Source organism: Macaca mulatta, chromosome 12 (assembly GCF_049350105.2).
Source record: "Macaca mulatta isolate MMU2019108-1 chromosome 12, T2T-MMU8v2.0, whole genome shotgun sequence".
NCBI classification, from domain to species: Eukaryota; Metazoa; Chordata; class Mammalia; order Primates; family Cercopithecidae; genus Macaca; species Macaca mulatta.
In genome coordinates this window covers 113551583-113566047 of record NC_133417.1, presented here as the reverse complement: position 1 = coordinate 113566047, position 14465 = coordinate 113551583, and the positions used below count along the sequence as shown (strand labels likewise).

The 14465-nt window shown below is 36.7% G+C and overlaps 1 protein-coding gene across 50 annotated transcripts in view; it reads right to left on the bottom strand.

Annotated features, from left to right (window-relative positions):
- The window catches only part of PIKFYVE (phosphoinositide kinase, FYVE-type zinc finger containing), a 92395-nt gene that overhangs the window by 51581 nt on the left and 26349 nt on the right, over positions 1-14465 (bottom strand). For 19 of the 50 annotated variants that reach the window (XM_015110821.3, XM_077957460.1, XM_015110823.3 and 16 more), the window contains 5 exons: positions 7763-7901; positions 5457-5614; positions 4213-4324; positions 1863-2010; positions 1168-1335 (listed from right to left, as the gene is read on the bottom strand). In XM_015110821.3, coding sequence (XP_014966307.3) covers positions 1168-1335; positions 1863-2010; positions 4213-4324; positions 5457-5614; positions 7763-7901 — 725 coding nt within the window. The remainder of the gene's footprint in view (positions 1-1167; positions 1336-1862; positions 2011-4212; positions 4325-5456; positions 5615-7762; positions 7902-14465) is intronic. The other 31 variants (XM_015110826.3, XM_077957471.1, XM_015110827.3 and 28 more) reach the window with 3 other exon arrangements.

The following is a 14465-nucleotide window of genomic DNA, read 5'->3' as shown; positions in this document are numbered from 1 at the left end:
AAATTTCTTATTTTTAAATAACATATGCCTTTTTATTACTATAACTCTTAAGTATCATTTTACCACATTTTGATAATAGCTAATACTGACAATTATGAGAAATTTGTTGGAGAAATACAAACTTGTATCAAATCATTTTAGTATAAATGTTTGGTTCAAAAGCTTCTGTTTTCTGATCTATTTTTAGGCTCAAAATAGAGTGCGCAAAACTTAGGCAAGCATTTCAGATCTAAGTAAGGAGACAATTCTACTTTAGACAGTTATATGTTTAAAATACAAACTCCAGGTAAAATCATGGAATAAAGTGCTTCATCTTTATAATATTGATTTTTCAGTTATTACGACATAACGAAATCCCACATTTATTTATTTACTCGTGCATTTTTTACTTATTCACTTTTACACAATCCCATGATAGGACCATAATTTAAACTGGCTTTTAATTATATCCAATAAAGTAAGCCTCATCATCCATTTTAACAACAGGCATTTCTTATAAGCTGCTATGTTAGATTTTAGTAATGTTTACCTCTTTCTCCTTTTACACAAAATGTCTTTTGAATATGGTCACTACTATTTTTGAGCCAACAGACTAAAGCATCAAATAAGATAGCTAAAAATAATGAATTCATTTTACATTAGAGAAGAAATTGTTTTAATACATATAGAATATACATAATAAGCATTATGAATTATTGTGGAGGTATTCTGGAATGTGTGAATGATTTTCCCCCAATCTAGTTCAAGCATCTTAATGAGTTTAGTGAAATATTATGTTACTGGGTAACGGCAAAGGCAAACAGGCTTTAAAATGTTAAATGAAGAAAGAGAAAAGAATAGAGCAGAACATCCATGTTATAAATGCAAAGAAATGCCACCTTGGAAGTTGCACATTATGGGAAGAGCAGTCAGATGTGGTTCCTTTTAAAGACTACAAGCTTTAAACTGGGCATGGTGGTGCTGAGGAAGAAAACAAGAAATAAAAGGAATCAACCAAAAAAGGTATGGGGAGGAGGTGTGGGAGAAATGAGAAAGGGTAGAACAAAACCCACACCAAATCCCCTCAGCCACATGGGACAGAGGAAGCCAGAAAGACAGGCTGGCATGAGATCCTATGGCCCAGCTGTCCAGCCTGTGTTTGGATTCCAGATGGTGACTACCTCCTACCTTTTTGGTCAGCAGGGTGAGGGGGCACATGTGGGTACTTGGAGGGCTTCTTGATATGGAAGTTCACGTTGTCCAGCTCCACGTTCAGGCTGATAGAAGCGGCTGAGTCACTGTCCACTGTGGACTGGAAACTGCTGACTGATGTGCGCTTGCTAGGACTGGCAGAATCTTTTAGTGTTGGGAAGGGGAAAGAAATATAGGGAGAGGAGGGGAGTAAAAATGGGTTTTATCAGGGTATTGGAGGAAAGGAGAAAAATGTTTTTTTAATATACAAGCCCAATGTGCAATACCAAAATGGATACAGTATTTTCATGTACTTCTGTGTAGACTTAATAAAATTTGAACAAGTTAAATGTAAAATCAATTTTTAAAATGAAGAAATATATTGGAGGTTCTGCAGAGAGAAAGTCTGATATCATAGTGAAGAGATGAGAAAGTTGTCTGCTGCCATATTATTAGTTCAGTTATTTTTAAGCTGCTGCAAACTACAGACTATGGTAAAATCTAGAAGTGTCAGCCTAACAAGTTGGTTTAAGAAAATACTGTATCTAAGACAAAGACTGCTATCAGATGTTTCCATTTAGTTGGAGCCATAAATCATAAAGCGGAATTATTTCAACAAACAAGGTAATCATTTTATCATTCATACACAGTAACAACCCATAAACACTAAAATGTTAGAAAGTTAAACTCACTAGCCAAATTATCGTCACCTTCTTCAGCTATCTGTTCTGTGTCACTGTCATCAAACTTTATGTCTTTAAACCAGGATGGTTCAGAGTGTCCTTCCACGGAGTTCACCGAGTCACTGTCTGGAGAAGGCGTCTCAGAAAATTCTGTACTCTGAAAGGATGAAGACAGGATCCAAGCAATTGGCCCTCCATGGCAACAATGTTAAGGCTGTCACACTACAAATAAATTGTAGTCCAATATTTCTATGAACTTAACAATTGAATTTATATAAAAATAAACAAATTAGCAAAAACTAAGTTATAAACCAGAATCATACTGACGATTCCACTCTTTAAAATTGTAATTTTCATTAACGAGAAGACTTAAGTTGTATATTAAGAACAAAACATTTTTTTAATACAGATTTTAGAGTGTTTTATTTCATGCCTTAGTCCTAAGAGTGAAGATAGCTTAGAATTTATTTTAGCTCTGGGGAAACTCTCTCCAGAACACGTATTGGAAAATAAATTTTAATCAATCACACCACACCAGTATTTGGAGTCATTTGTCTCTTCTAACCATTGACTTTCCAATTTTAGTTCACAAAGGTGTTACTAAACATGAAGCTGACCCTTGAACAAGGGTTTAAACTGCACGGGTCTACTTATATGTAGATTTTTTTTTTCTGCCTCTGCAGACAGCAAAAGCAATCTCTTCTTTTCCTCCCTCCTCCTCAGCCTACTCAACATGAAACAATGAGGATGAAGACTTTTGTGAGGATCCATTTCCACTTAATGAATAGTAAGTAAAGTTCCTGGCCGGGCGCGGTGGCTCAAGCCTGTAATCCCAGCACTTTGGGAGGCCGAGACGGGCGGATCACGAGGTCAGGAGATCGAGACCATCCTGGCTAACACCGTGAAACCCGGTCTCTACTAAGAAATACAAAAAACTAGCCGGGCGAGGTGGCGGGCCCCTGTAGTCCCATCTGCTCGGGAGGCTGAGGCAGGAGAATGGTGTGAACCCGGGAGGCGGAGCTTGCAGTGAGCTGAGATCCGGCCACTGCACTCCAGCCCGGGCGACAGAGCGAGACTCCGTCTCAAAAAAAAAAAAAAAAAAAAAAAAAAAAAAAAAAAAAAAAAAAAAAAAAAAAGTAAGTAAAGTTCCTCCTCCTTATGATTTTCTTCATGTTTCCGTAGCTTGCTTTATTGTAAGAATATGGTATATAATACACACAACATACAAAATATTGTAAGAATATGGTATATAATACACACAACATACAAAATATGTATTAATTGCCTGTTATTAATAAAGATTCCAGTCAACAGTAAGCTATTAGTAGTTAAGTTTTGGGGAAGTCAAACATCGGTGAATTTTCAACTCTTCAGGGGGTCAGTATCCCTAACTCTTAAGGGTTGGCTATATATACATGTGTGCCTGTGTGTATATATATGTATATATATGTTTATATGTGTGTGTGTATATATAACCCACATATTGTATCAAATTACATAAACCAAGAGTGAACGTATATCTTTTTCTGAAGTTACATCTTTAAGTAATTTCCACTTCCCTAAAGCAAAAAAATATATATTCATCAGTATACCATTGTTTTTGTTTGTTTGTTTGTTTTGAGATGGAGTCTTGCTCTGTCATCCAGGCTGGAGTACAGTGGCGCAATCTCAGCTCACTGCAAGCTCCACCTCCCGGGTTCATGTCATTCTCCTGTCTCAGCCTCCCAAGTAGTTGGAACTACAGGCACCCACCACCACACCTGACTAATTTTTTTGTATTTTTAGTACAGACGGGGTTTCACCGTGTTAGGCAGGATGGTCTCGATCTCCTGACCTCAGATGATCTGCCCGCCTCGGCCTCCGAAAGTGCTGGGATTACAGGTGTGAGCCACCGCACCTGGCCATCATCACTATTGTTATACAATAGTGCTAGAGTCAAAATTATTTCAATAGATGTCATAAAATTTTTCATTGTATCACTTATACTCTCAGTTAGTTCTAAAAACATAGGCATAATAAAACCAAAAACCATTAAGGTTAAATGATAAGCAACTATAAACACCATAAAGCCAAATTTAAGAACTACCACACCAACTAAAAAAAGTGTTTGATTCTTATTCTTTTCCTTTTTACTGGCTGATCAAATTTAAAGTAAACAATAAAATGTTTGATTCTAATGGCAGCTTTTTCATTATTGCTGCCTGCCAAGTAAAAAAAAATGTTTTAACTTTCCTCAAACAGCAGGAAAAAATGTTAGAAAAAATGATCTTCTAATAAACTACTTTTTATTCCCACTGATGAAGAAAGATTATAAAATAAGCTTGCTACATTCTAATTGGCAGTAAACACTGAAAAGTACCTGCAGTGGTCTATACAGCGCATACTCATCTCGGAAAAGCTGGTCGTGATGACTAACACAATCCAGCCAACGTCCATCAACCATTGCTTGTCCAATCGCTATAGCTTGTGCCCTGAATCAAGACCCACAAAAATGAAAAGTTTTAAAAGTCAATCAGAACAGTTAAGTACCAGATAAGACACAACCTTAAATTTTTTTTTCAGTTCTAAGCAGAGTTAGAATTTCATATGGCCCTTGGATAAGTAAGGGACAAAACAAGAGAGAGTTAAAGCAAATTACAAGATTCTTCCAGGTACTATAGTAAAGGACAAGAAACTACTGGTAAGGCAGTCCTAACAAAACCTAATTTTAATAACAGCAAGCATTGACTGAGTATTCAATGCATGCACAACCCTTTACTTAACAGATTTAAAAAATGTTGAGAAAAGCTCCTACCTTCAAGGAACTTAGTTTTAATAAGACAATACCAAACATTACAGATACAGGCATAAAATATGTATACATATATACATGAAATAGACACTTAATGACACATTACATTATATGGCATTTCACAATTCATAAAGCACTTCAGCCAATATTATTTCATCCTCCCCAGTTTATTCACAGGACCACATAATTTTCCTCATATTGAAGAAGTCTCAAAGAGATTGAATAATGTGACTAAAAGCACAAAGCTAAAAAATATATACAGCCAAAATTGCAACCAGGGCTTTACTGCTTAAAGCTATTTCTCTCTTTACTTCTTTACGTACCTTTTTCTTCCCGTGAGAGGAGTAGTAGCTAATCTGAGAAAACAGTAAAAGCTAGGGTATATGTGTATTTGAAAAGCAGGACCTGTTACTCTTTTTTATAAATGATTTGTGAGGCAAGCTAGGACCTGACAGGCATAGCTCACAGACTAAATACTCAACATAGGTTACAACCTGTCTGGATTAGTGAACAGTAGCTGAGGAATTCTTTGGCCTTAGGTTCCAGCTACATTCTCTAATCCTGCTTTGCTAGAGAGTTCTTCTGCTTTTAATAAGGTAAATTAAGATCCCATTTGGCTCCTTGTACTCCTTGCATCTGTTCTCTGCTGGTTAAAACTCAGACTGGAGGAGGGTTAAATAATTAGCACAATAAACCATCAATCAGATAAAACAAAAAGCACCCTAACTCTACAAAGAAATCTGTAACTCTTACTATCTTCAAATATGTTTTCTCATTCAAAACATAGAAACCTCTTTCTAAGATCAGAATACCTTGTGGCAATGTGCCCATTTCGGATTAGCCAGTTGACTAATTCCTTTCCTACAATGCAGTTGGGATGCGTTCTCAACCAGTAGCGGTGATCCTGAAACTCCATTCCACTGCTGTGATGGCAGATTTTTTTCCACAGGTCCTTTAACTGAACACTGTCCTGCAATCACATTAACAGCAAGTAGTTACTCTTTAGAAAAATGTTATATACCTTTTCAGATGTTTTCCTGTGATTTTGAGACTCATAAAAGGAAACCTAATTTGGATTTCTTTATGGTAGCTAACTCACACAATTTAATACAAATGACATACACACGGGAACAGCTTGAACTCAGCTCATCTAATTCCAAACATAACTTTTTCTCTTGAAAACCAACTATTCCAAATACTTCTTTTTTCAATCAATGGCACATCTCCCATTTATGTATTCTTCCTTGGAGATGGGGCAAGGCAGAGGGAGACAACAGTTAATCACACTAACCTAAGGTAACTGTTCCTAGAGGCTTTCACTCCACCAGATCTCACCATGTACCCAACTGCCAGATGAGTTTTTTTTAAAGGAAGACCTTCAGTAAATTACTCCCTTCTCAAAAAAATTCTGAATGTTCCTCAGCAACTAAAGGTTCAAATCTACATCTGTAAGTACAGAATTCATTGCCTTCCACCAGGTAGTCCCAAATAACTTTCCTTTCTCATTGCCCCCAGACTGCTATTTAAACTCTCTCCCAATTAAAAAATCCTACTTCTGGCCATGGAAAATGTTATGCTTATTCTTACCTCTATATCTTTCTTCACACCTTTAAATAAGATTCACCTTCCTAACTGCCTATCCAAAACTATTCCATCTCTCAAGGTCCAGTTCAAGTCCTTCAGTTTAAGCCTTTTTCTGATTCCTTCATTAGTAATGAGCTGTTTTTTGAATTCTTACATGACATATAGTCATATTATTTGACACTTTTTTATTGTTAAAGTAATACTACTTCCACTATTAAGGATCTTCTCCCTGATCTTATTTCTACCTTTTGTGAGTTTGTTGGTTTGTTTGTTGTCTTAGAGACAAGGTCTTGCTATGTTGCCCAGGCTGGAGTGCAGTGGCTATTCATGGCCATGATCACAGCACCCTACAGCCTCAAACCCCTGGCCTCAAGAGTCCTCTTGTCCTGGCCTCCCAAGTAGCTGGGACTACAACTGCGTGCCACCACACCTGGCTCTTACTTCTACTTTTGAATTATAAGCTTAAGGACACAGCCATATCTTCCATTTCTCTGAGTCACTCTTAGAATTGGACACAGTATTTTATGCACAGATAAATTCAATAAGCAACTGATTATTTCATATAAACATATAGTATTAAATGTCTGAAAAGTGTTACATGTGTATAACAAACATGCTTCAAAGCTTAAATAGCAATATGGGACCTAAGAGTTAAGCTCTCTTATTATGTAGGTAACTGAATTCTGATTTTACCAGGCAAAAGGGGTAAAGAAAATACTGGCCAGGCATGGTGGCTCACACCTGTAATCCCAGCACTTTGGGAGGCTGAGGCAGGCAGATCACGAGGTCAGGATATCGAGACCATCCTGACCAACATTGTGAAACCCTGTCTCTACTAAAAATACAAAAATTAGCTGAGTGTGCTGGCACGTGCCTGTAGTCCCAGCTACTCACGAGGCTGAGGCAGGAGAATCGCTTGAACCTGGAAGGGAGAGACTGCAGTGAGCCGAGATCCCGCCACTGCACTCCAGCCTGGGGACAGAGCGAGACTCCATCTCCAAATAAAAAAAAAAAGGAAAAAAGAAAAGAAAAGAAGAAAATATTAATGCAATGAGTACAGAATACTTGACCCATCGCTCAGGTGATCCTAGTAAAACTGAAGCTAAGCACTTCTGTTTAACTGATACACTATTTCATTTATATGTTTCTTTTTAAAAAGACTCAGTGACAGGCTGGGTGCAGTGGCTCATACCTGTAATCCCAGCACTCTGGAAGCCAAGGTGGACAGATCACTTGAGGTCAGGAGTTTGAGACCAGCCTGGCCAACATGGTGAAACCACATCTCTACTAAAAATACAAAAAATTAGCCAGGTGTGCTGGCACCTGCCTGTAATCCCAGCTACTCAGGAGGCTAAGGCACCAGAATCGCTTGAGTCTGGGAGGCGGAGGTTGCCGGGAGCCAAGATCACACCACTGCACCCCAACCTGGGCGGCACACCGAGACTCTGTCTCAAAAAGAAAAAAAAAAGACTCAGTCACACAAACATTCTCTATGCTCAAAACTAGCAATAGGTCGAAGATACTGGACCAGTACCAGAAGAATTTTGCGTTCATCCTCAGTGGTCTCTGTCCTAACATATGTTCGGTTAGCCTGGGGACTGACAGATGTCTCATATGAAGGTACCATAGGAGAACCAGATCTATCCAGTGACAGGTTAGTAATGCTGGCTGATCTGGAAATAAAAACAAAAAGTGAAATCACAGGTGTAAATTCTTCTTCAATAAACAGAATTATAGAGAAAATTTATTTTTAAACAAATGATTATTTACCAATGTTAAGGGGTACTTTTAAAAGTATTTATGATGGTTATGCATGATACTATCATTGGAAGAAATCTGGTAAAGGATACCCAGAAACTCTCTGTACAATATTTGCAACTCCATGTAAGTCTACATTTTGCAATTCTATGTGTGTCTAAAACTACTTGGGAATAAGTTTAAAAGAAAGTAGCTATGGAAAGATTACAGGAAAACAATTATATAGCTCATATATCAGTAATATTTCAAAGGGAATAGATACAAAGTCTTCTTGTTAAAATGCTGTAAATTAGTGGATTTTTTGTTTTTTTTAAATAACAAATATAAAGACTGAAACTAAATGCAGAAATCATCTTGCAGATCAGGGTCAGGAAACTATGGCCCACAGGCCAAATCTAGCCTGCTTCCTGTTTTTGTATAGCCCATGAACTAAGAAGGTTTTATAGTTAAACATTTGCAATGCAATCAGTCTGATGAAGGGAACATCAATTTTGACGTCCAAATAAGCAAAATGTTATGACCAAAAAAAGAATTCCTTTCTTCTCACTAGTAGACCTATATTTAAAATATTGTCTTCAAGTATTATTACATTATGCTATTTTGTCAGTAAAAAAATTACAAGAAATTTGTTTCTTCTCGTAACATCAGCATTCATACATATCCTTTATTTTAACTCTTGGTAAAGTTACCAAACAAATGACTTAGAAGTGGAATACCAATTGCATCAAGGAAACTTTAATTTATTTAAAAGAAAAGGTAACTAGAAATTTAGTTGGCTTCTATCTAGAAAAAAATTAAACCCAATTTTAGCTTCCACATAAAGGGTAACAGGCAAAAGCACCTATGATGTGTTAGACTATATATATATAACTCATTCATTAGGGCAGTATCTGTATCTTCCCACATTTAATCTTCACAGCATCCTATGGAATATGTATTACTAGCTCTATTTTACAGATAAAGAAATCAAGAATTAGGGATTAAGTAATCTGCCTAAAGTAGCTCGACTAATATGTATCAGGGCTCCACCTACAATTAGGTGGCAATTGAAAAACCATATTTCCCCAGTATAAGATAAAAATATTTTTAAAATAATTTAAGAAAGTATTCACAGGTTTAGCAAAGTGTCAGTTAATAGGAAACCACTGATATCAAATAGTCAATAAGCAATTTTTTTAAATAATTGGTTATTTATTTCTTGGCATAGTCTTTTAGTGAAAGCTTGCTATTACGTCTTAATTTAATCTCTTTTCCAATGGGTACATCATCCATACATTCTATTTCTCTATCATTCTAACCATTCCTGCACATATTCTAATACAGTGGCAATAATAAAAGAAAATTAGTCAATTTTGCTGTCAAAAGCTCTAATAAGTAGGCTAGTAGCAAGAATCCTGATTAAAATTATATTTAGAGATAGCACTCACTGACTAAATTACATCTTTCCTAAAGACTTACATCAATCTTAGCATTAATTCAAAACACATACATTGTAAATTAGCACAGGTAGCCCTACACTTCTACACGTGCCAACAGGAATACTGTAATTTTCCCCATCTTTTTAAAAAGCCATCTCTTGACTCCACATCCCTTTGCTGCATTTCCCTCTACTTTACAGCAAAACTCCCATCTCCAGTAATTCTTCCATTATCTCTTGAACCCCAAACCCACTGACTGCCTATCAAGATTACCAATGTGTCGTTAGTCAGTTTTCACTCTTCATCTTACTTAACATATCAGCAGCATAACTCCCCTTCCTTGAAAAGCTTTCTCCACTTGACTAATAAGATAAATACCCTCCTGGTTTTCCTGTCACCTCACTGGCCTCTCCCCCGTCTCCTTTTCTGGCTTCTCTTGATTTCTCCAATCTCAGTCCTTAGTCCTTACTTCCTTCCTCCTCACACTCATTCTCTTGATGATCTTCATCCAAGTCCATAGCTTTAAATACCATGCACATGATGACAACATCCAAGTTTATATCTCTACCCTGTAGCCCTCCCCTAAATTCTGGATTCATATATCCAATTATTTGACATCTCACTTGGATGACGATATCTCAGATTCACACATCTAAAACCAAACTGTTCCTCCCAGTTGGCAATTCCACCCCTCCAACTGCTCAGGCCAAAGACCTGAGTCATCTTTGATGTCTTTCTGTTGAAGCCTACATCCAGTTGATTAGCAAATCCTATTAGCTCCACAATCAAAATATATTTAGAATTTGTCTATTTCATCCAGGCATAGTGGCTCACACCTATAATCCCAGCACTTTGGGAGGCCGGGCCAATCACCTGAGGTCAGGAGTTTAAGACCAGCCTGGCCAACATGGTGAGACCCTGTCTCTATTAAAAATACAAAAATTCACCAGCCATGCTAGCAGGTGCCTGTAATTCCAGGCTAGCGGAAGGCTGAGGCACAAGAATCGCTTGAACCTTGGAAGCAGAGGTTGCGGTGAGGTGAAATCGCGCCATTGCACTCCAGCCTGGGCAACAAAGTGAGACTGTCTCAAAAAAAAAATGTCATGTCATCCTTCCACAATCCACCCAAAACTCTCCAACAAAGGAAAGGTTTTCAGAGTAGAATGTCAACTAATAAATGTAAAAGCAATGATAGACTTAGAAAAGTCACCATTTTGCAAACATAATAACACTGCATTTCAACAAGTATCATAAATGAATGCTAAAACTATTGACTGAAAAATTAGTAAGATATAGGGTATTCATGCAGTTTCAAAGTATCTCCCCCACATATTACTTACTAATTACAAAGGATAAAATAGTAACTTTACAGTGGAGAAACCCAACATGCAAGAGATCAAGTCAGCAACACCAATGGGATAAACTTGTATTGTGTCCTTTATAACATAACAGATTGAGAAGGATGTAGCATTCATGTAGTATTTCTGCCCCAAAACTGCACAGCCCAAATGTAATCATAGGAAGCCTTTGATAAACTTAAATTGATGGGCATTTTACTCAACAATTTGTCTATCTTATTCACAAAGAAAGACTAAGATACTGTTACAGAGTAAAGAAAACCAAGACATATGACAAATAAATTCAAAGTATGATTCTGAACTGGATCACAGATTGGGGGGGAAATCAGTACAAAAAAACATTATTAGGACAATTGGCAAAATCAGAATACCTGCAGTATATTACATAATAGAAATTTACCACTGTTAAAATTTCCTAAATTTGTTATGTAAGAGAGCATGATTGTTGTGAGGAAAAACACTGAAGTATTCAAAACTAAAAAACAGGACTTTCTACTTCTGGTCTAGCACGTGAGCATCTTCACTCCATCTCAACAACTAAAACCTGAACAAACAGAAAAATCATCAGTTGTTCTTAGGTCCATTAGAGAAGTGAGGTCACAAGCCAAATCCTGCTCCAAATACTGCAGAGACAGACAAGCAGATACAGAGGATCACAACTCACTGGAGCAGAAGCTTCCATGGGAACCAATACTAGGGTAGGAAAACCTAAAATCAAATTGACAAATTCCTCAAGGCTCAGTGTAGACATACCAGAGATACAAATTCTAGGTGAACCCAGTCATGGGGGCAGTGGGGATGTTTTTGGGAGTTTCACTTCCAGATCTACCATGTCCTCACAGTGAATGTCAGAAAAATTCCCTCCAGCTTCTGGCTTCCGGCAGAGGGAGAGAATAAACAATTTAAAAATACGTCAGATCATTCTGTTCTTCCTAACAATTCCGCCCTGAGGAGAAACTATTTTACCAGAGTCTACTAACCTGCTGGAGTTATATCAGAGCTTAACCTACCCAGGAAGAAGGAAATCCCCAACCGCAGCCCCTTCTAGCCTTCCACATGGGGGAAGAAAAATCCCCAACTCCAGCCCCCTCCAGCCATTCTGTCTCACCTAAAGGGAAAAAAAAAAAAAAAAAAAAAAAACCAGAAGCCCTGATAAAGTTTACAGTTCAGGGGCACAGGCTCACTTGTGAGAATGACTCACTGAACTAGAGACCACTTCACCTCCCCTTCACATCCTATCACTACATCACTAAAGGCCTATTTACCATAGTTCCTTTTACCCAGTACATATGTCCACCTTTCAACAAAAAATCACAAGGCATAATGAAAGCCAAAAAACACAGTTCAAAGACACTGAACAAGCATCCAAAACAGGCTCAACATGAATGTGGGAATTATCAGTCTAGGAATTGTTTTTAAACTATAATTCATATGTTAAGGGTGTTAATGGGAAAAGTAAACAACAGGCAAGAACAGATAGATAATGTAAGCAGAGAGATGGATATCCTAAGAAAGAAACAAAAAAGAAATGCAAGAGATCAAAAACACCATAACAATAAAGAAGAGTGCCTTTGATGGGCTCTTAGTAGACTAGACAGAGGTAAGGAAAGAATCTTTGAACTTGAGGCTATCTCAAGGGAAACTGCCAAAACTGAAAAGAAATAGAAAAAAGATCCAAGAACTGTGGGACAGCTAAAAAAAGTATAATATAAATGTAATAGGAATACCAAAAAAAAAAAGAAGAAAGAGAGAAAGGAACACAAGCAGTATTTGAAGCCATAATCACTGAGAATTTCCCCCAAATTAATGTCAGATGCCAAGCCACAGGTCCAGGAAGCTCAAAGAACACAAGCGTGGATAAATGGCAAAAAACTGCACTTAGGCAAAACTAAGAGTATTCAAATGGCAGAAAGTCAAAAATAAGGAAAAAGATCTTGAAAAAACCACCTTAAAGACCAAGTGTGGTGGCTCACACCTGTAATCCCTGCACTTTCGGAAGCCAAAGCAAGAGGATCGCTTGAGGCCAGGAGTTTGAGACCAGCCTGGGTAACCCAGCAAGACCCCACCTCTATTTAAAGAAAAAAAAGAAACCTTACCTATAGAGGATCAAAGATAACAAATACATCTGACTTCTCCTCAGAAGCCATGCAAGCAAAAAGAATGAAGTGAAATATTTAAGACATTGAGAGAAAAAAGCTGCCAACCTAGAATTCTGCACCTGATGATACCCTTCACAAGTGAAGGAGAAGAAAAGCCTTTCTTAGACAAACAAAAACTGAGGGAAATTTTTGCCGGTAGACCTGCCTTGCAAAAAATGCTGAAAAGGCAGAGAGAAGGAATATGATACAGGTGAGAAACTTAGATCTATTAATACACAAAGAAAAGCATCAAAGAAGGAATAAGTTAAAGTAAAAACTTTTCTTTTTCTTACTGTTAGTTGATGTAACAGATAACTATTTCTTCAAAATAATAGCAACAATGTATTCAATTATGTATATATGCATACTTATATGTAAGTGAAATGAATGCCAATGATACAACAGATGGGAGGGAAAAATTGGGAGTATTTTATTATAAGGTATTTGCATTACCTGTGAAGTTGTATAGTATTATTTCAAAGTAAATGTGGATTAGTTGTAAGTTACATTGCAAACTCTAGGGCAATCACTAAAAAAAGTAAAAACAATATAACTGCTATCTTTTAAAAAGGAGAGAAAATGGAATAACATAAAATAATTAAATGCATAAAGGTGGAAAAGGTACAGAAGACAAAAACAGGAAGAACGAACAAGAGCAACAAGTAGAAAACAGTAACAAATACGGCAGATATTACTCTAACTATATCAGTAATCACCTTAAATATCAATAGTCTAAATACACCAACTAAAAGACAGAGATGGTTAGAATGGATCAAAACATAAGATCCAAAAATATATTGTCTACAATAAACCTAATTTAAATACAAAGACACATACAGATTAAAAAATAAGTAAACGGTCAAAATGTCACTATTTACCCCACAAATATGTACAATTATTATGTGTCAATTTTAAAAACTAATTTCTAAAATTTTAAATGAAATCAAAACAGGATACATGAAAAAAAGTAAATAGATGGAGATATACCATGTTAACGCTAATTTTAAAAAACGAGCAGGAGTAACTATATTAATTTTCAGACAGAACAGACTTCAGAGCAATCAAAGATAAAAAGGGAAATTACATAATGATAAAGAAATCAATACTCCAAAAGACAGAACAATCCTTAATATGCATGCTCGCTCCTAACAGAGTACCAAAACGTATGAGGCAAAAACTGATAGAACTGCAGGAGAAATAGATGAATTCATTATTATAGCTGGAGACTTTAATCCCTCTATCAGAGATGGACACATCCAGCAGAGAGAAAATCAGTAACAACATGGCTGAACTCAACAACACCATTAATCAGGTGGATATAATGGACATCTTATAGACTGCTTAATTCAACAACAGAATACACATTCCTCTCAAGTCACATGGAACATTCACCAAAACAGACCACATTCTGGGCCATAAAACACACCATAACAAATTTAAAAGAGTAGAAATCATACAATGTCTGCCTTCAACAACCAAAATGAAATCAAACTAGAAATCATTAACAGAAGGACAGCTACAAAATCCCAAAATCCTTGGAGAGTGTGTAAAAAAAATACATGAGT